General features: G+C 36.7%; 1 protein-coding gene across 3 annotated transcripts in view; it reads left to right on the top strand.

Annotated features, from left to right (window-relative positions):
• The window catches only part of ASB3 (ankyrin repeat and SOCS box containing 3), a 93,512-nt gene that overhangs the window by 31,983 nt on the left and 34,324 nt on the right, over positions 1–27,205 (top strand). For 2 of the 3 annotated variants that reach the window (XM_027131656.1, XM_027131657.1), the window contains exons 2-5: positions 1,382–1,590; positions 6,596–6,754; positions 24,382–24,494; positions 25,078–25,213. In XM_027131656.1, the coding sequence (XP_026987457.1) occupies positions 1,395–1,590; positions 6,596–6,754; positions 24,382–24,494; positions 25,078–25,213 (604 nt within the window). In that variant the 5' untranslated portion in view covers positions 1,382–1,394. The remainder of the gene's footprint in view (positions 1–1,381; positions 1,591–6,595; positions 6,755–24,381; positions 24,495–25,077; positions 25,214–27,205) is intronic. The other variant, XM_027131658.1, reaches the window with a different exon arrangement.

Below are 27,205 nucleotides of genomic sequence, written 5' to 3'. Positions count from 1 at the left end.
ATTTCTGATGTATCTGTATGGAGGAAGGTGATCTCTGCATCTTACTCCTCCACCATGTTGAAGGTCTCCTTCAGTGTCTTTTTCATTCCCCCTCCTTGCAACTTCTGTGTCATCTTTATATCCTCCACATTGCTGATCATTTAATTGGTACTCAGTAAATAATTATTAACTGAATAATTAAATGTTCTGTAATAAATATCTTCGCTTCCTTAGTAATGGACTGGTTGATTTAATCAGATTAATTCATAGCTAATATTAGCTCTCTGTAGAATCAGGTTCTGCAGATACAGCTTTATATTTAAACATGACCATAGATAAGTTTAAACTTACTACAGGAACTGCTGTGTGCTTACTTTTAACTTCTTCCCTCAAACCTCCCGTTCTGATTAAATTATTTAGAATATCACTCTAGAAAGTTTTTTACCTGTATTGGACTAGACATGTTGTTGGTATTTCCTGACCTACCTCGTAAGATATTTAGAAAAACTAAAAGGAAGAATGGAACTGAAATGTTACTGAGAGGGACTGCCTTTTGAGAGATAACTGTTGCCCTGAGAATCCTGGGTCTTATCCCAACCTGCCTCATAGTGTGACTAACAAGAAATTGTCTTTGTAAGAGTCATATGCTGAGCTATACTGGACACTGACTCCAGGGGAACTTGAACTTTGAAGGGAGATTGTGAGGAAGAGGCTAATAATGCTGTGAAAAACTTTCTGGGCTAGTGTAGGAAAGCTGGACCCATCTATGATGGTCTTTGTTCATTTTAGTATATTCAGTCAGTGGGACTGTTTCATCAAGGAAAGAAAACCCAAGTGTTTTGTTCCTTCTGGAAAGAACCACCAGGGACATAAAAACTAGAATTACTACTTATCTTTGTTTTTTTAAAAAAATGTCCTTCACTCCTTTCTGGCTTTTTTGGGTTTAGCTTTTCCCTGTAGAGAGCTATAAAATTAGTTCTTGAGGCTGAGTGTTGCTGGTCGTTAAATGGCCATCTCTGCACAGTAGACTATATACATTTGGGATTAACTGAAGGAATTTCACTCTCTCATCAACAGTGTTCCAGTGAGTGCATTTTGTTGGAGTATGAATGGGAGCAGAAGCCTGCAGGAAGGAGCTGCTCAGACAAGGAGTGATAGAACACTTAAAACTCCCTTGATATCTTTAATAAGAGGATTCTAAGGAAGCCCAGTCCCCCAAACAGAGAGACTTCCTGGTTTAGACTGGCAGAGGCTATGGCCTGACAGGTTGCTATCTCCACCTCAGGCTGTTCCCCAGCAGTTATGTGAGAGATGCTAGACAGATCCACAGTGATCTGCTAATATCTAGGAGTGCAGTGTTGTTTTATTGACGGTAGTGTTTTCTTCCCGCCTTGTTTTGTAGACTGGTCAAAAGAATGGATTTTACAGAGGCTTACTCTGACACATGCTCCACGGTTGGACTTGCTGCCAGGGAAGGCAATGTTAAAGTCTTAAGAAAACTACTCAAAAACGGACGTAGTGTTGATGTTGCTGATAACAGGGGATGGATGCCAATTCATGAAGCAGCTTATCACAACTCTATAGAATGTTTGCGGATGTTAATTCGTGCAGGTAAAGTAAATTCGGGGTGTGGGAGGCTGGGCTTGCAAGCTGGATTAATAAAAGAAAAAAAATGGTAATACATGACTTATTAACAGTAGTATTTGTTTACCTTTGTATAACCATACAGTAACTGCTTCTGTGTTATTAAGAATGGTAAGATTGCCTACCTTGAATTATATAAGTATGGTGTTCCAGCTGGACATTTAGAAACGTTGCCGTTTATATGGAAGTGCTTATGCCTGGCCGATTTTTATTGCTAAGCTAGGTGATGTGGCAGAAGTAATCTGCTGTTTTAATTTAAGCATTTGGTACTTACTGGTCATGTTTATTTTTTATTCCTTCTCCAAAGAAAAAGAATAGTGCTGCCGAAATTGAGGGTATGAGTGTTTTCCTTGAATTAGTCTTTTTTTTTTTTTTAATACTTTTCAGTTTCCTGAATTTGGGGACTCTTACCAATTAGTTTGATTTTGTACTTGCTGAGGACACAGAAGAGAACAGGACAGACAAGGTCCCTGCCGTAGTGTTTTTATTCCCTTTGGGGGTAGGGGTGGGAACAGAATAAATACCTAAACAGTTAAACAAGGTAATTTCAAAAGATAAAAGTGTTGTGGAAAAAATAAAACAGAGTAATGGGACAGAGAGTAATCATGTACATCTCTTTCCAGCTCTGTATTGGGTAGACTTCAAAGCTGGTAGATTGAGATCAGCCATGTGGGAGTAGTTACACCATAGAAATCAGCCAGTGTTACAAACCAATTCTATAAACTTTTCTTTTTTCTTTTTTCACTCCCTCAGAGCCAGTTACACAGCCAGCACACAACTGAGTGAGGGGCTCAGTAAATGAGACTAAATGAGACAGTGTGACACTCAGGAAGCGGGGTGTGGGAAGAGAATTAATGGTGATTGAGCACTGCTTTGTAGCAGTCATTGTACTAGATGCTTGATTTACATTACTTATCTAAATATGCAAAACTGCTATTGAGGACATGTTACCCCCATTTTATTGAAAAGACCAAGGCTCAGAGAAATTGACTTGTCAAAAGTTATGTAATAAACCAGGATATTTGATTTGAACCCATTTCTCTCTGACTCTAAAGCCCATGTTTTTCCACTGTAGTATGTTTCCAGCGTTTAATCAAAGTAAACATTTTTAACATTCAGTTAATTTAAACTGAGTTTGAATATAACACTCCATGTTATGACACTCAGTGCACCATTTACATTTCATTAATCATGGACATTCATATTTTTCTCCCCTGTGTACTTACCATCACCAGTCACTCAGAAGGTAGACTTTTGGGACCATAGCTCATCAAAATTACTAACGCGTTACTTCATGGATGGGAAAGAAAGTAATCCTCAAAATGTTTTTGGTGTGGCTTTTTGTTTGTTTTGTTTTAAGGGATGAGAGATGACAAGGCTAAATTCTCCAAATCATAATACAGGAAGTTTATCATGAATGCTTTTTAAATCACGTGTTCTAGAGTCTATTATAGTTGAATGTTTAAAGACATTGGAAAGATAGAGTTTATGCCTCAAATGTAAAAATACATGTTTTCAGAATTTGTTTGAAGTTAATTCTATAGCTTGAATTCCCAAACTATCTCTAGTGACAAAGGCATGGATTTTTTGTTGTTGTTATATATTTATTTTATTGATTTATTTTTGGCTGTGTTGGGTCTTCGTTGCAGCACGTGGGCTTCTCATTGCAGTGGCTTCTGTTGTTGCGGAGCACGGTCTCTAGGCGCACGGGCTTCAGTAGCTGTGGCACATGGGCTTAGTTGCTCCCTGGCATGTGGGATCTTCCCAGACCAGGGCTCGAACCCGTGTCCCCTGCATTGGCAGGCAGATTCTTAACCACTGCGCCACCAGGGAAGTCCCCAAAGGCATGAATTTGAATATTTGTTTCTAGTCAAAAAGTTCATTCCAGATATACTGTTATCTTTTCCCACATCAGTTTTATGTTATAATTTTTTTTCCTTTTAGCTGCTGAATAAAATTAGGCAGGCTTTTGACTTAATGTGTTTGAACTGGCTATTTAAGTCATCTATGTTTTCTTTTAGAAGTTAAAAGTATCACCTTCATTGTTAATGACTATTCTTTTTTAGGCTTGATGTTTTTGGAGGGTAAGTCACTCATAGTTAACTGTGTGAATAGTTGATATAAATGGTCAAATAAAAATTTCTCACAATTTGTATTAGAGTTCACTATTATGAAATAAATTTTGGATAAATCTAATTTATGTGCAGTACATACACAAAGATTAGGGTAGGGGTAGGGAGATAGGAAATAGGGTTTGCAGAGGGTAGGAAGCAGCTATATGACTTATTCTAGGAGGTGGTGACATTTTTGGTCTCAGTTTTCCATGAGTTTGGTTGTTCTGTGTAGTTGGAACTAATGTCCAAAATTCTGTCAGATTTGGTTACTTGATTCACTAGAAAAATCAAACTAAAATGAAGCAAAAGGGCTATATAGCCTATTGGTCACTTTCAAAAATGTTTTCTATATTCCCCTGACTCATCCCTTCTTTTGTAAATTAAAGTCCATACTTAATTCAGATCCACTGCCTTCTAAAAAAGATTATAATTTAAACTTTTCTGGTTAGTTCAAGTTCATAAATATTTACCAGTGGGGAATGGTAGCTGACTACTTTGTAAAATGTCTAGCTAACATACAGCTTCATGTAGGGAGGTATTTTAAAGTGATGGTGACGTACAAACATTTCTAGTCTTGAAGAGTGAAGTGAGGTCTCTTCCGCTTAATGATGACAGTAGCATCTTCATATCTGTAACCAGTTAACTTGTTATTATGGGTTAATCTTAAAAGTTTCAAAAGCAAGTTTGACATTTCTGTCATTCTTTATACTTGCTATACCTGTGTTTTATATGATTCATAATTCTCTTGTCCCTTGTAGCTCAGCTGGTATACATAAAATTGTCTTTTATTATATAATTTATGCCTCCTTAAATTCATCTAATATTAGTTAACTGCCAGAGATTCCTGAAACATACTTTTTATTAGTGTACTAAAGTATGAAGGTGCTCAGGCCTAGACAAAAAGGATGGAAGAGTCTTAAAAGGTTAGAAAGGCTTTGCTTTACTGTCTTCATTTTAGATCCAGAATCTAGCCTAGAAATCATACATGGCCTTTTCATTCAAGTTGGAGAAGAACACTGAAGTATGGATTACTTAGAAATTTAATATGCATATATATATATATGTATATATATTTCACTTTAGCTTTCTGTATAAAGTATTAGCACAAATAACAAATTTGCTGTTCTTCTGTATTGGCAGTTTAGTGTAATAGGTACTGAGATTTCATGAAGTTTATTAAATCTTGAAGAACAATAATGATCTTCAGTGACAGTTAATCATGCCATTCTATATTAAACCATTTGCTGACGAAAGGTCACTTAAACTCTTGCAATTAATTATAACGTACTGTGAACAAGTACTTTTATGTGGCCAATATATGATCTAATAATTCATAGTACTTTTTATTAGTTCATGTTAAGAAAATATTACACTGTTATACTGGGCATGATAACAGATATTGGAAATCCTTAGATAAATAAGGCAGTGTAGCGTAGTGATCAAGTGTTGTGTTCAGATGGACCATGTTATTTTACTTATTCTAACTTTAACACATGGTTTAATAGTAAGTCTAGCTTCCCCCCAATATATTCCTTCTTTTATTTTTCTAAATTCTTTGTTATACTTACCTGCCCTCCGTAACCCCATCAACTTGAGTCACTTTACAAGTATAAAACCAATCAATGAACTAATACCCAGCTCTGTTGACATTTTGATTAGAATTATAATAAATTTATTATTATTTTGGGAAGAACTAGCTTCTTTATAATGTTGAAATTTTCTATTTGGGAGCTATTTACATATCTGTATCTATATATATCTGTGTGTTCCTAGTTTTTCATGTCTTAACCTTATAGTTTTGTGGATATCTGAATATATGTCAGCTTCTGACTAATCTGGGAACACTGTTTTTGTGATAGGAACTTTTAAAACATAACTACCCTATCTTGCCATTTAGTTGTGTATCTGGTAAAGTTGGAGGCTGTTTATTTATGCTTACAAGCTGTTAGTTGAATATTATTATGGCTTAGACTGACAGTTTCAGCAGTGAAGATTGCAGGAATTACTTAAAACAGATGATTATTGTAGTCAGGAGCGTTAGTTTTAATTCTGGTATTTCAGGAAAATATTATTTAAAGCTTTTTTTACTTGTTTATTTTTTGTTTTTGTTTATCAATGCTCTCAGAAATGCCTCCCCCGTTCAACCCACCGTTCTATTGTGGGTTTAGAATTTTATTGTTTTGGAAGCAAAGGTAAGAAAGTCACTTAATATTATCTTTTGCTGTGGACTTACAAAAAATTTAATGTGGACATTGTTTACATAATTTGAATGTTACCAAAACTTTTAGATTTTCATAACAAACCCAGAAAACTTAAGTCAACTCATAAGTTCCTTATAAATTGTATGCCATTGTTCAGTTTCTTTGGAGTGCATTTTATTATTTTAGAAATGTAGGCTTCATTAATGATTAGAATGTAGTTTTAGGTTAGAAAAGGAGTATTTTAAATACCTTCATCTTATTAGTTGAGTACAAGGAAGTAATGCTACAGGTGAGACCATTTTCCTCATGGAAATTTAGAAATAAAAGAATCAAATTTATTAATATTTCAGTAAATTTTGGATCTTGCTTTTGTGTTATTACTTTTCAATTCCTGCTGCTCTCCTTCCCCCACTTACCAAAAATTAGAGAAGAGAAAATGAGTGTGTGGGCAGAATTTGTATTAAGACTACTGGGAAGCTGTTTATACTGTGACCCTTGTAGAACTTTTTCTTGATTTTCTAGAGAGTTTTAAACTATGAGACCTCCCATTTATAATTATCTTTTAATAGTTTGTTAAATTCTTCTTGGAATCTTTGCTTTTTAATCCAAGAAATAGAAGTGATACCTTCTAATTGATAGTTTTTTATTCTTTCATAGATTCATCTAAAAACTACATTAAGACAAAGACTTTTGAGGGTTTCTGTGCATTACATCTTGCTGCAAGTCAAGGACATTGGAAGATCATACAGATTCTTTTAGAAGCTGGGGCAGATCCTAATGCCACTACTTTAGAGGAAACCACACCACTGTTTTTAGGTGAAGTATATTATTTGTGGTACAGATACAATTTTTTATTTTTTGCTAAAGAAACTAAGCTTAATTTTCCCTAAAGCTGTTGTATTTATAGTATGTTCTCTGGCAAATATTATACTGTCACTTCTTTGATTTTGAAACCAAAAGGTATTTTTAAAGGTTCTTTTTTGTTTTCTACCCTTGGGTGATAGCATTTGAGAATATCTTTTTTTTTTTTTTTTTTTTGAGAATATCTTTTAAATATTTACTTAAAGTTGTAAAACCTGTTCTGAATTGTAGTCATTATCATTGTTCTCAATGTTGTTCTGAAGACCAGGTAGAGTTTAAATTGTAGCATTAGTTACAGGGTTACCTGTGAATGTTTTATGTTTGCTTTTGCTTTTTCTTAGCATTAAGAAATTAAGAATGTTTTATGGAAGAAATCATGAGCTAAACCTTTAACACTAGTTAATTTGTTGCCTATATGGATCACTATTCAGACTTCTTCAGTTATGGTCTGGTTTTCTTTTTTTTGTTTTTTTTTTTTGCGGTACTTGGGCCTCTCACTGTTGTGGCCTCTCCCGTCGCGGAGCACAGGCTCCGGACGCGCAGGCTCTGCGGCCATGGCTTACGGGCCTAGCCGCTCCGTGGCATGTTGGATCTTCCCGGACCGGGGCACGAACCCGTGTCCCCTGCATCAGCAGGTGGACTCTCAACCACTGCGCCACCAGGGAAGCCCTGTGGTCGTTTTTTAATTCATTAAGAACAAAGGCCAGGGACTTCCCTGGTGGTCCAGTGGGTAAGACTCTGTGTTCCCAATGCAGGGGGCCTGGGTTCGATTCCTGGTTGGGGAACTAGATCCTGCATACTGCAGGTAAGAAATCCGCATGCAGTAACTAAGAGTTCACGTGCTGCAACTAAGAAGTCCACATGCCGCAACTAAGAGTCTGTGTTCTGCAAGTAAGACCCGGCGCAGCCAAAATAAATAATAAACAAACAAACAAATAAGTAAATATTTAAAAAAAAAAACAAAGGCCAAATTCTGAAGGGCATACTTCTAATACCTGTCTTTTTAGCTTCCTCCCTCCCTTTCATCCTGTTTGTCTTTGGGGACATTGTGGCCCATAAAGTTTAGTGGAACATGAGAAAATTAAGAGAATAAAACATTTGTACAGAATCAGTGTATTTGGATTATAGTTTTGGTCCTGCCACATGTAATTCATATGTTCATTTATTTACTGTATGCTTCAGTTTCCTCACTTATAAAATGAGAGTAATAGTACCTACCTAGTCTTTATTGGGCTGAGAATAAAATATCTATGAAAATAATTTTTTCCTTGTAAACTTAAGAATATATATTCTTAAAGTTATGTGCAGTAGAATTCATTCTTTTTAGTGTACAGTTTTACGAGTTTTGATGTATGCATAAAAATGTGTAATGACAATGACAGTCAAGACACAGAACAGTTCCATCACCTTGCAAAATTCCATCATGCTGCCTATTTTTAATCAACCTTTTCCCCCTACCTCACCCCTGATAACCACTGATCTGTTTTCTGTTTTCATGCCTGTAGTTTGCTTTTTTCTTTTTTGGCTGTGCCTTGCAGCTTGTGGGATCTCAGTTCCTTGACCAGGGATTGAACCTGGGCCACAGCAGTGGAAGCCCAGAATCCTGGGCCACCAGGGAACTCCCCTGTAGTTTGTTTTTTTTACAGAATGTCATAAATATATATGAAACAATATAACATGTAACCTTTGAGACTGACTTCTTTCACTTAGCATAATGCTATTGAGATTCATACATGTTGTTGCATGTATCAGTAATTCATTCCTTTCTTTCCAAGTAGTATTCCATTGTATGAGTGCACCACAATTTATCTATTTACCAGTTGATAGACATCTGAGTTTTCAGTGTTTGGTGATTATGAATAAATTGCCACAAACTTTTGCACACAGGTTTTGTTTGAATATAAGTTTTCATTTCTCTTGAATTAATATTTAGGATTGTTGGTTAGTGTGGTAAGTGTATGTTTAATTTTGGAAAACAATTTGTAAGTTTCTTATATAGTGACTCTCCCATTTTGCATCCCCTCCAGTAATGTTTGAGAGTTTCAGTTGTCGCACATCCTCACCGTGTCACTTGGTATTGACAAATTTTTCTTTTTTTCTTTTTTTACATTTTAGTCATTTTAATAGGGATTTAGTGGTATCTCGTTGTGATTTTAATTTGTATTTTTCCTGATTGCTAATGATGTTGACCATCTTTTCATATGATTATTTGCCATCTTTCCTTTTTTTTCTGTTCTTAGACAAGTGTTTTGTTTTGAAATAATTTCAGACTTATGGAAATAACAGTACAAAGGATTCTTGTGTACCTTTCACCCAAAGTCTGTTCTTTTGCCCTGTTCACTATATCATTTTTTCTCCCTATATATTTATCCATGTATTATTTTTTTGGAACCCTTTGAGATTAAATTGTAGACATAAAGCTTCTTTACCCATAAATACTTCTGTGTGAACTTCCTAGAAGCAATGAAATTCTTTTATGTAACTGCCATAAAATAATCAAAATCAGGAAGTTAACACTGATACAGTACTGTTGTTTAATCTACAGATTTTATTCAGGTTTGCCAGTTGCTCCACTAATGTCCTTTTTAGCAAATAAAAAAAAATTTTTTTAATTGGTTCAGGATCAGTCCAGGATTATTTATTATATTTAGATGTTATGTCTCTTTAGCCTCCCGTAATTTGGAACAGTTTTTCAGTCTTTATCTGTTATGATTTTAGCATTTTTGAAGAGTTCAGGCCATTTATTTTGTAGAATGTCTTTCAATTTGGGTTTGTCTGATGTTTTTTCTTGATAAAGTACAGGTTATACATTTCTCCAGGAATACCACAGAAGTGAAATGGTATCTTAGTGCATCTTATCAGGAAGAAAATGATCCATTACTGGTGATGTTAATTTATAAAAGTGTTTTAAATATGTGATATATACTATTATGAAGATGTTTCATGGAAGCCTTGCTGTAATATGGTTTGAGTTTCCTAGAGGGGAGATTACTTTTTATGTAAAGTTTCTTTTTTTTTTTTTACCACATCCACATTTAACCCACTTCAGATATTCTGTACAACTACATAGTAAGCTTAAGCTTTCACTGAAGCCGTGCTAAGTGCAATCTCTATTCTAGTTGTTATCTTCAAGGAATCTAACATAGAGGCGTGAACAAAAGGAATTAAGTCCTGTAAAAGAGTTAGAAATAACGTGTTCAATGTATTAAAAGAGGGAAAAATAAGTCACCCTGGGATGACAGAGGAAGATATCATGTGCAGAGTACTGTATTAATAGTAACAGCAAAATTTATTAAGTAGAGAATGTGTACCAAACCCTGTGTCAGATGTTTTACATGAATTACCTTGTTTAATTTTCACCATGATTCTATGACATTTGTACTATTATTATTTCTACTATCACAGATGAGGAAGTGTGAAAACACTGTATTTAGGATCAGAAGTTCTGTATTTAAATTTTGATCTTTCTACTGTCTGTGTATTGGTTAGAATAGCATTTCCTGAATTGATTCAGTGAGCTATTAATAGATGTTCATTGACAGAAGTATTCCTGATCAACATATGTTTGGGAAATGCTATGTTCTGTATTCCCTAGTGTAGAAAAACAAAAATTAGTAGCCATGTAGCTTTATGTGTCCACCTAGTCTGCAGTATCCTCTGTACTCTATGTTATCCTGTTTTAGTATTTTCATAGTTCTTATCACTGGCTGCAATTATTTTATTTATTTGCTACTTTGTTTATTGACTCCTCTCACTAGAAAGAATGTTCCATGAGAGCAGGGATTTTATTTATCTTGTTCACTGTTGTAACTCCCAAACTCAGATCAGTGTCTGGTATATGGTAGGCATGCAGTAAATTATTTGTTGAATGAAAGAATGAAGGTCTCTGAAATAGCTTCTTATAAAATATCACTTATTTTTTTTAAAATATCACTTATGTTAACTTTAATCCAGCATTTTGAAATGTATTTGACCTTAATATTATTTTTATTTGTGGAACACTTAGGGGGACTATCTCAAAAAACATTAATATTCCATGGGACTATTTGAGAAATGCTAGCTTGATCACTTAGTTTACAGTTTCAAAATATAATAGTCCCATTTACTAAATTCAGCATCGTGCTTACTTATTATATAACTATTTGGAGAAAATTAGAGATGCAGAGTTTTTAGTGATTTATATTTCAGGATATACTTGCTGTTTTTTATGTTAATGAAGGAAGAGTTGCCAGGATAATTCACACCAGTGAAAAACTTTAAATCACTTATTTTTAGTAATAGGATTTATTTAGTTTCTTTGGCAGCAAACTACCATCCTAATTATGTTTTGTATTGGCTAATACAAAAAATATTTTGACTCAAGCAGAGAGTTTAAGCCCAAGGATATATAGTACATAGAGTACTCAGCATGCTCAAGTACTGCATCAATTGTATTAGGTCCTTGTTTGGAAGTAGAGGGTTTTTTTGTTTATTTATTTATTTATTTTTGGCTGTGTTTGGTCTTAGTTTCTGTGCGAGGGCTTTCTCTAGTTGCGGTGGGCGGGCCTCTCACTGTCGTGGCCTCTCTTGTTGCGGAGCACAAGCTCCAGACGCGCAGGCTCAGTAGTTGTGGCTCACGGGCCTAGTTGCTCTGTGGCATGTGGGATCTTCCCAGACCAGGGCTCGAACCCGTGTCCCCTGCATTGGCAGGCAGATTCTCAACCACTGTACCACCAGTGAAGCCCGGAAGTAGAGTACTTTTTAAAAAGGAAGAGAAAAGGAAAAGTGCAGGCTGAGCTTTTGCAAAAACATAGTGACAAAGAATGGATATGTGACTCTTCAGTTAGGTGTTTTGTTTAGTTAGGTGTTGTGGGCTCTAGTGTCTGCTCTGACCCATAAATAATATGACAAACTTTAGCAATGTGCTTTACTTACCTGTATATTTCTCCCTCTTTTAAATAACCATAGTGATCTGTGTTTCCATCTATAATGGAAGAGGTTTTTTTATTAAAACAAAATCTAGAACACTTCAAGGTTTGCACCAAGCTATCGATGATAATCTCTAGGTAAGGAAGAGTGGTTGGACCACCTGGACTTAAAGTGAGAAAGGGGGACTGCCTGTCTAGTATAGCTTCCTTCCCCATCTGTAGCTTTATCTTTCCAAACTGTTCATTGCTGAAACTTTGGAGTATGTTACCCCTCCCCGCTAGGGAAGCTATATTCCCTTGCATGTTGTAGTACCTATCCTGTGGCCCAGTTAACACCTAAACTGGGGGATGAAGGGGTAGAAAATGAATACAGAACTATGGAAACTTTCAGGTGACTGCAAAAGTCATCAACATCAGTGGTGTGTCATTATGATTGAACTAAAGGCTAAATGCAGACAGTAAGAAATTTTACTACTCCACTGTTTATAATGGGAATATCTTTCCTACACAGAACTCACCAAGATTTTCATAAAATGGAGTTTAGAAGGAAGCTTTTCAGTTCAATGACAGTAAGAATTGAAATGAGAAAATCCCACAAATTCAGGAAACTTCTCCTCCATATCTTTCCACATGAAAATTGTTCTTATAGAACATCATTTGCTAACATGCAATTTAAAGTTTATGTTTAACAAGGAGTCTACCTCTTATTTCCTTTCTTTACTGTTGTCTTCTCTCTCCACTCCCCTTCCCTTGCCTTATAAATGCATACACAGTAAATATTCTAAGGATAGATTTGTAAAAACTGCTTTGGAAATATGAATACCATTATTTATAAATATAGTAGATTTAAGTGAAAATATAGCTGATTATATAGGAAATAGATTTTCTTTTTATTTTGCTGTATTTAAAACAGCACTGATAAATTGGAGGCTCAAATCCAACCCAGTGCAACCTCACAGAACAATTTCTATGAGAACTGCACAGCATGCTGTTTTGGCTTTTGATGGATTATTTTTCATTTTTTGTTCTTCTGAGTCTCTGCTTAGTCTGTGTAAACTTCAAAGTTAAACATAGCTGTAATGTTTATTAGGAACAAAGTTTTTTATAAGCAATGTTATGTGAGGCCGCCTATTTCAATATTGAATTGTAAAATATGTCATACTTTAGCTCGTGTGGCCTATCCTTTAACTCTGACTCTGTTGATATATTCCAGAGTTGAACAAACCAACTTGTATTTCACTTTTCACTAGTATTTTCATGGATTAGTGATCATTCATAGAGTTATTTTTTGAGGTGCTATGAACTTTGAGGTGTAGCATTCATATATTTAATATGTATTATATTAATTAAACTTAATCTTTCGAGTTATTTTTAGATCTTTCAATGGAAAGATTAATCATCTTCCTTAAGGATTATAACTTAAGCATTTTTATTTGAGGACATGTTCTTGAAAATAGGAGTTTGAGTTTTCTCAGGTCTGAAGTATGGCTGTTCACTAAAAAGTTACATTTTAAAAATGTTAATTTCATGTTCTATTTACTTTCTTGATGTAACTTTTTATTATTTTATATCATACTCTTCAGTGCTTTAAGACTATCTTTTCATTCCTTAAGATAAGCAGTTTGAAGCTAGTATATTTATTATCTTTCTTGTGTTACCTTCGTATAATTAAATGTATTTACGCTATCTGTCATTTTATTAGTCATGTTTGATTGATAGAATTAAACTTCTGGCTTTTAAAAATGAAGAAATCAATATCCCTGTATTCTCCTGTGTAACTCTTTTTCTTTTTTCTGTCCTTTGCCAAATTTTGTTAGTTATATTGTATTAACGTTGTCAGTGGAAATAACATTTTGTATCCTATTCTGGCATCTTAATACCTTCATTTTATTTTATTCTTATAGTTATGTGGTTCAGTAGCTTAGAAGTTTATCATCAGTTATTTTGCCATGGTTTTTCCAGTCTTGTTTGGTTAACTAAATTCTTCCTTTAACAGAGTCCTCTGAAAGGACCCATGGGAATAATGTTCCTTGAGTTCTTGCATGTTCATAATTGAATAATTAATTAAATTAATGAATTAATTTACTTTTTGGCCGTGCCACGCTGCAGCTTGTGGTATCTTAGTTCCTCAACTATGGATTGAACCCAGGCCCTTGGCAGTGAGAGTGCAGGGTCCTAAACACTGGAGTGGTCCTTGGGATGAGGGATGTTTTGCCACATACTTTTTCTTTGATAGGGACGAGGGGATGAGGGATGTTTTGGGATGAGGGATGTTTTGCCACATACTTTTTCTTTGATAGGGACTCCGCAGTGTAATGATCTGTTTCTCTAAGCCATACTGTGGAGATCATACAGAGGTGGCTCCTATAAGGAAACTACTGCTATATGAGTACTTCAAAAACGTGAATTGGATAATTACAGAAAGTGGTAGAATTCACTTTTCTAGCTCAGCTATCTAAATCAAACGTTTCTCTTGACTCTGTTGGTGGGGAGACATATGGAAAAATGATAAGGTTTTTGTCTTCTAAGACTTTCATGTGATTGAAAGATGTGTTTTTCTGGATATGATCTCTGATGGCTTATTGCCCATTTGACTTCTTTCTGTCAGAAACAGAGACATGTCATTGGCAACATGTAGAATTAGATTGGGGTACTGACCACAATCTTTCTGTTATATTCCTAACATAATGAATTTTGTCCATTTGGTCATGGTTTTTACTATCAGTATACATCTTTAAGATTGTTAGTCGTTGAGCAGACACGAGGTCCTTTGTAAGAAAGAAGTGTAACTTTTCATTACAATTTTAGAAAAAATTTTTCTAAGTAGCAATCAAATACTACATTTCAGACTAAGGATTCATGGCCAAGACACATTATAGAAATATATCTGTATATATAGGGAGAGTGGTTTGAAATTATGATATATGTCTTTGATGGGAAAGCCTTACTTTATAACCATTCTGATTATAAAATTTAATTATGAAATAAATAACTGTGGGTAGTCCTACTTACCCAGTGACATTCTTGAAATAATTCTCCATCCTTGCCAGTCACTTTGTCAGAGTGAAAAGTTGAAACTAACATATGCTGTCAGTGGAGTTAGTATAGTACTTTAATAGTTCTCCTGTCCTGGGTATAGGTAGTCTTAGAAAAACATAAAATCTGAGGTGACATAGAATAAATTCAAAACACTAGAAAAAAAAATCACTTGTCATTGCAGTCTAGTTTCTTTTCTAGTGCCACCAGGTGTCAGTGTAACCACAGGACCAAAGAAATACACAGTAGATAAAATGGCTACGAACATTCTTTTTTGCTTTGTGAAAGAGGTAGGGAAAAAAGTTTTATTCAAATTAGATATACAATGGAAAGATTATTTTATCAGTGAATTGTAGAGGAAAATGAAGTGCATAATGGAGAATAGAGTACATGTAGAATTTAAGAAGCATAGATACAGTTAAAAATTCATATATAAATCAAATGTACTAATAGAATACGTAGGTGATCTCTGAGGCCCTCAGAAATCACCAACCTGTTGCTATAACTAGAGGAGATGGACAGCCTGTGGTTAAACTGTTCATTACAGCCTTGCTGACTGTGATGTTTCTCAGTAGAACTACTGTCACAATCTGAGCCTCAAGATGAAAGAGTATATTCTAGCTTATAGATGTAAAACTCAGCTCACTGCAATTTGCATTTGGTACAGAACTTGTCTACAGTAATTCCCTAGAACACATAGTCACATTAGGCATTTTTCCAAAAGAGTATTCAATAGGATAATTATGTTTTAAAAAATCCCTCCTTTAGAAATTTATTGTTTAATGAGTGCTGCATTAAATAATGATCATTGTTTACTATTTTTAGTTAGAGTTTAGTAATCCTAGTTAGATTTATTACTTACATGTATGTATAGCTCTGCCATATTTCTCCCAGATGAGAATCCTATGTTAAGTCCATGTCTTCATGAAATCTTCATGTGGGGCTTGTGACTGCACTCAGTGTGCTACATGCCTCAACTGAGTTTTGATTTTGGTTAGAAGTTATATGTGGGTCAGCAGCTGCTTCTACTTCCTTGATTTCTCCTTTTCAACAATATTTTGTTATTCAGGTTATGTTATCCCAGATTACTTCTTTTTCCCTCTTAAATATAGGAAATGGAAAGATGTGTTTCTTCAAAAATATAAATGTCTCCCTAGAAATTATTGCAGGTAATGATGTTCTCATATCATTTTTACTTTGTTAGACTTTTGATGTTACAGGTTTCTTCAGCACGATAACCTGACCTGTTGTGGGAGGGGCAGTGTCCCTGCCATCAGAGCTTCTGTTTTTTCTTTTCTGCTGTCTCAGCTAGAGTCTTACAGACAATACCTGTTTGGATTGAAGGGAGGAAAGCCTTTCTCCCATCTTTGTGTGTACCCCAGACACTTTGAGCTCTGTCTTCCAAATGGGGTGTTTTATTTCATGTTTATTCTTTATCCTTGGGCTCTGGTCTCTGTTCAATGCCAGTGTAATACCAGATCCTATGATTCTGCTTTCTTTTTCTCTCTGGGAATCCACAGTACTTTTCCAGGTTCCAGAATTACTCATTTCCTTTCTGTCCTTGAACACCTGCCCCAAACCATAGGAGCCACAACTAATGGCCTGGCTCCCTGTCCTCATTGCCAGGCGTGTATCTTGGAGATAGATATGCCTAGTATTCTAGGTTAACTTCCAATTTAGTTAAATTCTAAACTCTAGACCAGAGCCGTCCAATAGAATTTGGAAGTGTCCTAAATCTGTACCGTCCAGTCACTAGCCAAGTGTGGCTCTTGAGCACTTCAAATGAAGCTGATTTGATTGAGGTACTCAAATTTTCATTTAATTTAATTTTAATTAATTAGATTTAAATAGCCACATATGGCTACTGGCTTCTGTATCAGAGAGCGCAGTTCTTTGTATACCCTTAACTGGGCTGTAGTCCTCTTCTATCTTTGAAATGTTGGCCTCCTTTGCCGTAGCGTGCGGTACTAGATGGGTCCCATGTAGAGAGGTGAGGGAGCAAAGAAACACCAGCTTAGCCAATCAGCTTGCTTATCAGTGGGATGGTAGAAATTGCAGCTGAATTTCCCTCATTATCCATGGTTGATTAGGTGATTATCAGACTCACGCTCCAGTCTAAGGAAATGTCTTTAGGTCTCTGCAAACTTGGACAAGAAGTGTAAGGAAAAGAAAGAGCATAAAAGTTCTGTATAAGCAGCATCTGCCTATAGACCTAGTTCTGTTTTTTGGAAGAGAGAAAAATCTGGCAAGTGAATACAGGTGGTGGCCATGGAAAGATAGAGGATTATGGGCTTTGGATTCCTTTTTTGAGGATGGGAAATAGTGTATATGTTTGTAAGACAAGATCAGTATGGCTGTGGAGGAGGAAAGATAAACATAAACGTTTATTTAAACTAATAAGACTGGTTTGTGGGTAATTATCATGGAGGAAGTAAATTGGACAATAAATTGGGTGAACCTGAGGGTCTGCACTCTCACTTAGGAGGGAACCTGGATATGCACTTCTTGTAGTGCTGAATGATGGTAGCAGTTAATCGGGTTGTTGGACAAAAGGATTGATCCTGCAAAGGGAAGAGGCTGTCCTTTGGGTGCATGGAGTGAAGGTGACCAATATGAGTTTAGTCAGAGAGTTGTATTAGTATTGAGGGAACTGTAATTATGGCCTAACTCCTCATGATTGAAAAGCTAACCTTCTGAGTATCCTATTTGTGGAGTTTATTAGGAAAAGAAGTTGACCAGTTATATATCAGGAAAGGGGTAAGGGAGACTGAGGGAGAGAAAGAAGGAACATTTATTGAGCACCTACTATATTTACTTATATTAATTATTCAATCAACTAAAAGCCCATAGGTAAGTAGATTATCCTTATTTTATATGTGTAATGAGGTTGAGAGACTAACTTGCTCACAGCTGGACAGAGTGCCTGACTACACTATCTGTGTTCTTTCCACTGGAGTTAGGGCATCATCTTGTGATCCTAAATTATAATTCAGATATGTCTGAGATGCCTGAGCACTTGTGTCATGAATAAGTAGGTGGCAAATTCAGGAGCAGAATGAATGGTTTTCAGGAGGAGATTTTTATTTGAGTAACTGGGTGGTAGAGGGGCTTCTGGGAGACAAGGGTGGAAGAACAGCCTGGTTTTCCAGCTTCCGGGATTCATATTTGAGCCCTGTAGTGAGAGGAGCTGAAGGCGGAAGGTGAAGGATCCGTTTCCATGAGCACCTCTGAGAGGCGCAGGGATATAAGCAGCCCTGCTCTGTAGGAAGCTCGGTGACAGAGCATGTTGTGGGTTAGGTTGGGAACAGGGCATCTTCTCCGCTGCTGCTCAGATGTAGCATGTTGCCTATACAGTGGGCACTGCAGGGAAACCAGCATCACTTTGGCATCTTGCATATTCAGAATTGGGAAATAAATGGCACCTATGGCTTGGGTGACATCATTCTCATTGACACTGTGCCAGTTATAACCTTCAAGTGGCCTTTACAACTGTGGACATCAGGAAGGTGTCTCAGAGAAGAAGATGACAGGATTATTTAGGAGATCAGAAGTCCTTAGTGGGGTAGAATTTGTCAGGAGATATAGCTTCCATATTATGCAAGTGGGGCCATGAACTGGTGAAAAATACTAAAAACTTTTATTGTGAAACATTTAAAATATATACGAAAGTAGAGAACATAATATAGTGAACTCCTTTGTACCGTCAGCCAGCTATAGCTGTTATCAGCTTGTTTCTTCTGTAACCCCAATGTCAGGATTTGAAATTTTAGTTTACAGTTTAACATAACTTCACTTGTACTCCCAGGCTAGTGAGTCCCAAAGGAGCTCAGGATAAAGACAATGTTATATTTTGTTTATTTATTCGTATCTCAACTACTTCCAAAGAGAATTTGAAGTGACTGATGATTAAGGTAAGAGTAAACACTACACACCTACCAGAACGGCTAAAAAGAAAAAGATTGAAAGTGCCAAGTGTTTATGAGGATGTGAAGCAACCAGAAGATAGATTACTGATGGGAGTGTGAATTTGGTATAGCCACTTTGAAAAACGGTTTGGAAGAACTTACTAAAGCTGAGTATATACATACTCTCTGTCCCAGCAATTCCATTCCTAGGCATATAGTCAACAGTAATGTGTATCAGTGTTCAGTAAAAGACGTACTAGAGGGCTTCCCTGGTGGCACAGTGGTTGAGAGTCCGCCTGCCGATGCAGGGACATGGGTTCGTGCCCCGGTCCAGGAAGATCCCACATGCCGTGGAGCGGCTGGGTCCGTGAGCCATGGCCGCTGAGCCTGCGCGTCCGGAGCCTGTGCTCCGCAACGGGAGAGGCCACAACAGTGAGAGGCCCGCATACCACAAAAAAAAAAAAAAAAAAAAAAGAAGTACTAGAATAGTCTTGTTGTAGCGCTCTATTACAGCCCCAAACAGGAAGCTATCCAAAGAGCATCTGCCAGCAATAGAACGGGTAAATAAATTGTGTTCTATTTACACAATGGATTACTACACAGCAATGAAGAGGAATGATCTGCAGCTAGAGGCAACAATATTGATAAATTTTACAAGCATAATGTTGAACCAGAGAAACTAGATGTAATAGAGTACAGATTTTCCTCAACTTAGGATGGGGTTACATCCCAATAAGCCCATTGTAAGCTGAAAATGTTGTAAGTCAAGAATGCACTTAATACACCTAGCCTACCAAACATCATCGTTTAGTCTAGCCTACCTTATATGTGCTCAGAACACTTACATTAGCCTACATTGTGCCTTACGTTAGGCACAGTCATCTAACACAAAGCTTATTTTATAATAAAGTGTTGAATATCTCGTGTAATTTATTGAAACTATATTGAAAGTGAAAAACAGAATGGTTGTATGGGTATAGAATGGTTGTGAGTATATCAGCTGTTTATCCTCATGATTTTGTGGCTGACTGGGAGCTGCAGCTTGCTGCCACTGCGCAGCGTTGTGAGAGATGATCATACCACATATTGCTAGCCCAGGAAAATATCAAAATTTGAAGTACAGTTTCTCCCGAATGTGTATCCCTTTTGCACTGCTGTAAAGTCGAAAAATTGTTGTCAGACCACCTTAAGTTGGGGACTGTCTGTATTTTCTGGCCCTTTACAGAAACAGTTTGCTGACTCCTATTCTTGTTAATATTACCAGGTATAGTTGAGGGAGTCCTGACTGACTAGGAAGCCTGGGCTCTGGCTCTGTGACTTTGGGCAGATCACTCAGCTCCTCAGGATTTATGTCCTGAACGAGCAGGTGATGAGCTGTGCTTCTAGGAGTAGCTCCAACTACAAATTCATTTTTTCCTTTAAAAAAAAAAAAAGCTAACTTTTTGCCAAGGCTTACAAAATTTGGCTTCTTTCTACCTCTCTTGCTTTATTTCCTTTCCTTGACTTCACTTCAGTCACACTGGCCATCTTGGCTATTCCAAACATACTCAGCTCTTTTGTACTTCACTGCCTTTACACTTCTTATTTCCTGTTTGGAGTACTCTTCTTCCACCTCTTTGCATGGCTTACTGCTTATCTCTCATTTCTCTGTTCAGAGGTCTCTGTTTCAAAGAGATGACCTCTATCCTCTTTTCTAACATAGCACTCTCATACTTGGTCACTGCTCTTTACTTTACCTTGTGAATTTCTTTCACTTTTTTTCCCACAAAAAACAATTTCACAGTTTCTTTTATCAGAACTTATTTCCTTTATCTGTGTGCTTGTTTATTGTCTGTCTCTCCCACTAGAATGGAAGTTCCACGAAGGCAACTACTTTGCAAGTCTGGTTGCTTGCTATGCCCCTTGTGCTTAGTATAGTCCCTGGCACTGTTGAATGATTGGATTAATTATTTAACTATTGCAGAGTCTTAAAGGACTTGGTAAAATGGTAGATTTTATTTCAAATGCAAATAAGAGCCCTGGAAAAAAAAATTAAACTATTATTATAGCTAAGTTGATTTCAATGGCTTGTTGTTTGCAGCTGCTTTTATAATGATTTAAATTCTTCCACAGAGCTGTCAGGTATGTTTATATAATCATCCTTAATTTACATAGAATGTGAAGTCATAAGTATACTGACTTCTTCCAAAGCACTGTGGTTTACTGAATTTCTGGGATTTGTAAGTCAATGTGGCTTTTGTTTTTGTTTTTTAAATCAAATTTTGGAAAATTTCAGGCATTTTTTTCTCTTCAAATGTATTTTTTGCTGCCCAGTTTTTACTCTCTTCTCCTTCTGGGTCTCCAATTAATGTATGCTGGACTGTTTGATGTGTACAGTTGATTTTCCTGTAGTCTTTTTTTTTCCTCTCTCAGTTCTTCAGATAGGATGATATACATATATATATGTTTTTGTTTTTTGTTTTATTTTCCTTCTTTCTTTTTTTGGCCATGCTGTGTGGCATGCAGGATCTTAGTTCCCCAACCAGGGATCGAACCCATGCCCCCTGAAGTGGTAGCATGGAGTCTTAACCACTGGACCGCCAGGGAAGTCCCTGGTTGATTTATATTGATGTCTTCAAGTTCATCCACTCTTCTACCATCTCTTATCTTCTTTTAAGCCCATCCATTTCTTTTTTCAGTTCTGGAATTTCCAGTTGGTTCTTTTTTTTAAAAAAGTTTCATTACTCAGATTCTCTGTGTATGCTGTGTGTATACCATAGATATTAAAAGTAAAATCTTTGGGGCTTCCCTGGTGGCGCAGTGGTTGAGAGTCAGCCTGCTGATGCAGCGGACACGGGTTTGTGCCCTGGTCCGGGAAGATCCCACATGCCGCGGCGTGGCTGGTCCCGTGGGCCATGGCCGCTGAGTCTGCGCGTCCGGAGCCTGTGCTCCGCAGCAGGAGAGGCCACAACAGTGAGAGGCCTGCATACTGCAAAAAAACAAACAAACAAACAAAAAAAGTAAAATCGTTGAACATATTTTCCTTAAAGTTTTAAAGCATATTTATAGTAGCTACATTAGTTAATCTGTTAAATCCAATGTCTGGGCCATCTTGGGATCAGTTTCTGCTCACTGCTTTCTGACTTGTGTACTGGGCATTGTGAATAGGATGTCACAGACTTGAATTCTCTTATCCTCTGAGAATAGTGAGTTTTTTCTGTTTTTTAAATAATAGGTAGATTATTTGCTGGCTTATGACCTTGAACTTGTTTAGGTTTGGTTTTATGCTTTGTTGAGAGCATAAGGTATTTCCCAGATCTAACTCCCAGGAGGACTCAGTTCCCAGCCTCTGCCTCCTTCCTGATCAGGGCTTATTTTAGGCTTCCTTAGAGCAGGTCTAGAGTAGGCCTTAGTCTCAGATGTGGTCTTTATTCCTAGGGCTCTGCCTTTTGGGTGTCTCAGTTGGATGCCCAGAGTGTTAACAAGCTATCGAAGTATCAGTGTGGTTTCACCACTCTGACTGGGCCAGAACTCCTAGGAGTTCCATTGCCCCTCAGCACTGTCTTCTACTTACCTCTGTTCCATTCTTAACCCTTTAGCAGTTCTCTGGTAAGCTTCATCTTGCCTTGTACATGTGTAGCCCAGACCTCAGGCAAGGATTCTTGGAGAACTTCCACAGTGGGGCCTCCCCTCCACACAGTTCTCTTTTCTCTTGGGGTTTGCCCCACCGATTTCAACTGCTTAAACTCTGATATTTTCCTCCTTAGCTCAGCGGACTGCTTCACTCTGCTTGGACCATTTCCTCTGCTTGGAGTATTCTTTCTTCAACCTTATCCTTACTGTGCTTGGACTTCAGCTCATTGCACCATAATCCAGAAATGTCCCCAGGCAGAAAGCTGGGGTGATCATGGGGCTCACCTCATGTGTTTTCCTTTCCTTAGGAACCAGTCTTTTACCCATGGTTTAATGCTAGAAAAAGTTGCTTTATGTATATTTCCCACTCTTATGATGGCTAGTTTAGTACCAGTTATTTTGTCATATCCAGAAGTATAGTTCTGAAGGCTGTTCTGTTTGGAGAGGAATGAATTCTTAAAAAGAAAATCATATTTTATTTTAGACATTTATTTTTCATTTCCTGAGTCAGTGCTTATTTATTGCCTGTCTTCTGTTTGCGATTGGCACTGGGCACGTAAGGGGAACGGAACACAGTTTCTCTCCTCAAGCGTACTTTACTAATGATAAGGAGGCAAACAAATAGTAAGTTCGAGTCTGGGTTTTTTTTTAAATAACTTTCATTGAAGTATAATATACTTGGTCACAGTATGGTTCCCACTCTGTCTCCAATTTGGTAACTTATTATATAAGGACAAAGAAGTTAACCCAACTCTTCCAAAGGAGAGGCTTTGGTAGTAGGATGTAAGCTGTAAATACACTTTTCTAAACCACTATTTCTTTTTTTTTTAAAGGTTTATTTATTTATTTAATATTTTATTTTTGGCTGTGTTGGGTCTTTGTTGCTGTGCGCAGGCTTTCTCTAGTTGTGGTGAGCAGGGGCTACTCTTCGTTGTGGTGTGTGGGCTTCTCATTACAGTGGCTTCTATTGCGGAGCACGGGCTATAGGTGCGCGGGCTTCAGTAGTTGTGGCACACAGGCTCAGTAGTTGTGGCTGTAGAGCGCAGGCTCAGTAGTTGTGCCGCATGGGCTTAGTTGCTCCACAGCATGTGGGATCTTCCCGGACCAGGGCTTGGACCTGTGTCCCCTGCATTTGCAGGTGGATTCTTAACCACTGTGCCACCAGGGAAGTCCCTAAACCACTATTTCTTAACGATTAACCATTACTTAACCATTTGCCTTATTTTGAAATAATTAGCAAGAGCTGTAAAAATGCCATTTTGCCATTGAGAAATTTTTTTCACTAGAGATGCAGACATCAGATATCTTAATGTATTTATGATATTAAAAATTTTCTCTCTGTCTGACTTCTATAGCGTATTTAATAATCAAAACAAATTTTTTCGACTTTCATTTTTAGAAGGTCTCCCTAATTAATGGAAACAAACTTATCTAAACTCTGTTTCATATATCACCACTGACAACCTGATAATCTTCAACTCAGGCTTTTGGCTATGGAGTGATTTTTGCCAGCAGTCACTGATAATGATGTATGAATTGGATGTGAAACAGATTCTACTAAATTTTCATTGGTTGATATAAGAACATCATTTTAACAATGATTGTTGTTTATTATGGTAAAAATATCTAAGATGCAGACTTGCAGTATTGTGCTTTCAGTTTGCTTGTCATTTACTATTGTCATTTGTGATCAGATGGTAATAGCCAACCTTTCAATTCTTTTGAGACTGTTTCTCCACACTGCTGCTGTTTCTTCTGACCCATTCATCCCATCCCCCTCCCAATTGCATTTTTAACAAAATAGAAACACATATTATCTCCATTATCAAAGAGAATATGTTTGCCTCCTGCTTCCATTTCCTTTGTATCTTTTAAGATACAATTGAAAATAATTTTATATGTGTACCAAAAGAATGTATATATTAATGGGTTTGGGCTAAGACAATTGTGATAAATGTTTTGGAATTGCATAAGGAGTACATATATGTTTTGATTTGTTGATAGGAATGATCACAGTATTGTGAGTTCGAAGCTGAATAAGTGATGGTAACATCACCGAAGTGCCCAGTCCTACAAACATGGCTTTTTACTGACAATAATTTTTTTGACTGTTGTATTGCAGCTGTTGAAAATGGACAGATAGATGTGTTAAGGCTGCTACTTCGATATGGAGCAAATGTTAATGGATCCCATTCTATGTGTGGATGGAACACCTTGCACCAGGCTACTTTTCAGGTAAACTCTGAATTTATTATTTCATTTCCTTGTAAATTGTGTGTTTTACCCTTTTAAAATGACAGTTCAATACAGTTTTTGCTTCCTACTTGCCTGTGATTTATGATGGTTAGTGCAGTACAGAAAAGGCAGTCTAAATGCTAACGGTCATTCTGAATAAGCCAACTGCTCTAGTAGTTCTAGTAGCTTTGGGCTGCAGGGATTATCTAAGTTTTTCAAATGTTGATAGCATAGTTAAGAGACCATCAGAATATTTGGGATATAAATTGATAGCAATGGCTTATTTTATTTATAGCACTGTGTTTGGAAACTGTGATGACATCTTAGTACTTGTACTTGCAAACTAATTTTGCAGGATTTTATAAGGATTATAATTCCTAGAGATTCCCAGTGTTTTATCTGTTTATGTTTAATGTTCTAGCTAAAGGTACAGAATAATCTGATTGTTTAACACTTTCTTCCCATCCACCAATACACTTTTTTCCTTTAGTGAGGATAAAAAATATACACACACACAACAATAAAAAAGATATCTTCTATTTTCTTTGTTTTCTCTTATTTAAAATATGAATCTGTGCCTTAGGAAAATGCTGAGATCATAAAATTGCTTCTTAAAAAAGGAGCAAACAAGGAATGCCAGGATGACTTTGGAATCACACCTTTATTTGTGGCTGCTCAGTATGGCAAGCTAGAAAGCTTGAGCATACTTATATCATCGGGTAAGACTAATTCATTGGGTAAGACTAATCCATTAGCCTTTACACTGTTAAGATCATGAGTTTTAACTTTGTATCTTCTTAGGAAGAGTAATTCTTGACCAGATATAAATCAGGTTCTGGAATTTATGGTCTTTTATGTTAGTGGTAAATAAGAGTACATACAAGTTCATTTATAAGCCTGGTTACTAAGTCTCTATTACTAACATAATACATTGCGCAACTATTAATTTATCTGAGTAGGACCATAATGATCTATCATTAAAGCAGGTTTATTGGCAAGTTAAATGATGGTGCTGTCCTTTATTATAGGGACCTGAGCAATTCCAACTTTCTAGGGTACAAGAAAAAAAAAGACTAGTATAGGCTTAATTAATTTTTTAGATAGTTATTTTGTATATTAACCCTTTGAGTTGTATGTTTTGATCAATTGTGTGATATTTAAATGGATTTATTTCAAAGCATGTTTATACTTTATTATGTTAATAAATAGCAACAGAAGCCTGTTAAAGGATTCTCAGTGACAATGATTACACATTCAGCATTGTCAGAGAGGATGGTGTTGAGGTGGCATTCTTACTCTGTGTGACATTTCTGTGACCAGAAACTTTTGTTATGTAAGAGCTTTTCAGTTCTTCCAGACACTGCGTGTGCACTCACACTGCTAACCTGACGAAGCATGGATAGTCAGGAGCGATGGGAAATACACCAGATTTGCCACCACGCAATTTTTTTTAATACTTAGACTTTTCACATATCTTCTGTAATACCTAAACTTCTAATAAATTACCAAAACAAAGTTTAAAGTTGAGAGAATCCCCCAAATCATTTGTTCAAGCTTTTTTTTTTTTTTTTTTTTGTATTAAGAATCCCAGGCTTGGGGACTCCCCTGGTGGTCCAGTGGTTAGGAATCCGCCTTCTAATGCAGGGGACATGGGTTCGATCCCTGGTCGAGGAGCTAGGATCCCACATGCCACAGGGCATCTGGGCCCGTGTGCCACAACTGCAGAGCCCGTGCACCACAACTAGAGAGGCTGCATGCTGCAACTACTGAGCCAGTGTGCTCTGGAGCCCACATGCCACAACTAAAGAAGAACCTGCATGCTGCAACTAAGACCTGACACAGCCAAATAAATTAATTAATTAATTAATTTTAAAAAAAAAAGAATCCCAGGCTCTGAGCATTTAAGTGCCTTGCCAAAGATCTAGAAAGTATTCCCTGGCAGAATCAGGACTTGGATCCAGGACTTGTGATTTCTCATCTTCCTTCTTCTATGTTGTACCTTCCCAAGGACTGTCATGATGTATTCTGCGACTTCCAGTCCGTAAGTTCCAGTTATTAGTGTGTAGGTAATATTTAGAATGAAATAGGTTAAACTGCAGCTAATGACTCCTCATGCTGAGCCTGTCTCCTGGAACACTAAGCACCTGTTTTGTTTTCCTTTGTTCTTTTTTTCTTCTCCTCTCTGAATAGTTATGAATGGCAAGTTGAAAAGGTATGTAGGTATGTTTATAATGTAACTATACATGTTTCTAACTCTTTAAAGTGACTTTCCTTTCAGTGAATTATCTCTCATTTTCCCAACTTTTCTACCTGTAATCTTACAAGGTCTAGTTCCTTATTCTTCCTTATACATTGAAATTGTCAATCAAAACAAAACATTGCTTAAAAGAGAAAGTAAGTAGGTTTCTTTTTTGACTTAATATTTTCTCAGTTATAGTGTTCATTTCTTTCTGAGGCTGACAGTAGGTGAAGCCACCTTGTACAAATCAGGAATATTCTGTGTATCTAGACATGTTGAATATCCAGTTGGAAATTCTGACAGTTCCATAAACTCTAAGTTACCATTTGTGTTTTGCATTGTTTTTACCAATTTCAGGGCTTCGGTTTATTCAAGGTATATTTATGGAACATCCGTTTAAATAAAAAAGGAGTCTTTTCCCCCTTGATGATGATGATTTTTCACTGAGCTGTATTCCAGAAATTTAAAAATT

This window comes from Aethalodelphis obliquidens, unplaced genomic scaffold, assembly GCF_003676395.1.
Source record: "Aethalodelphis obliquidens isolate GAN/ISIS:26980383/991018 unplaced genomic scaffold, ASM367639v1 scaffold40, whole genome shotgun sequence".
Taxonomy (NCBI): Eukaryota; Metazoa; Chordata; class Mammalia; order Artiodactyla; family Delphinidae; genus Aethalodelphis; species Aethalodelphis obliquidens.
The sequence above is the reverse complement of the archived record's forward strand: the minus strand, read 5'-3'. Positions and strand labels throughout refer to the sequence as shown.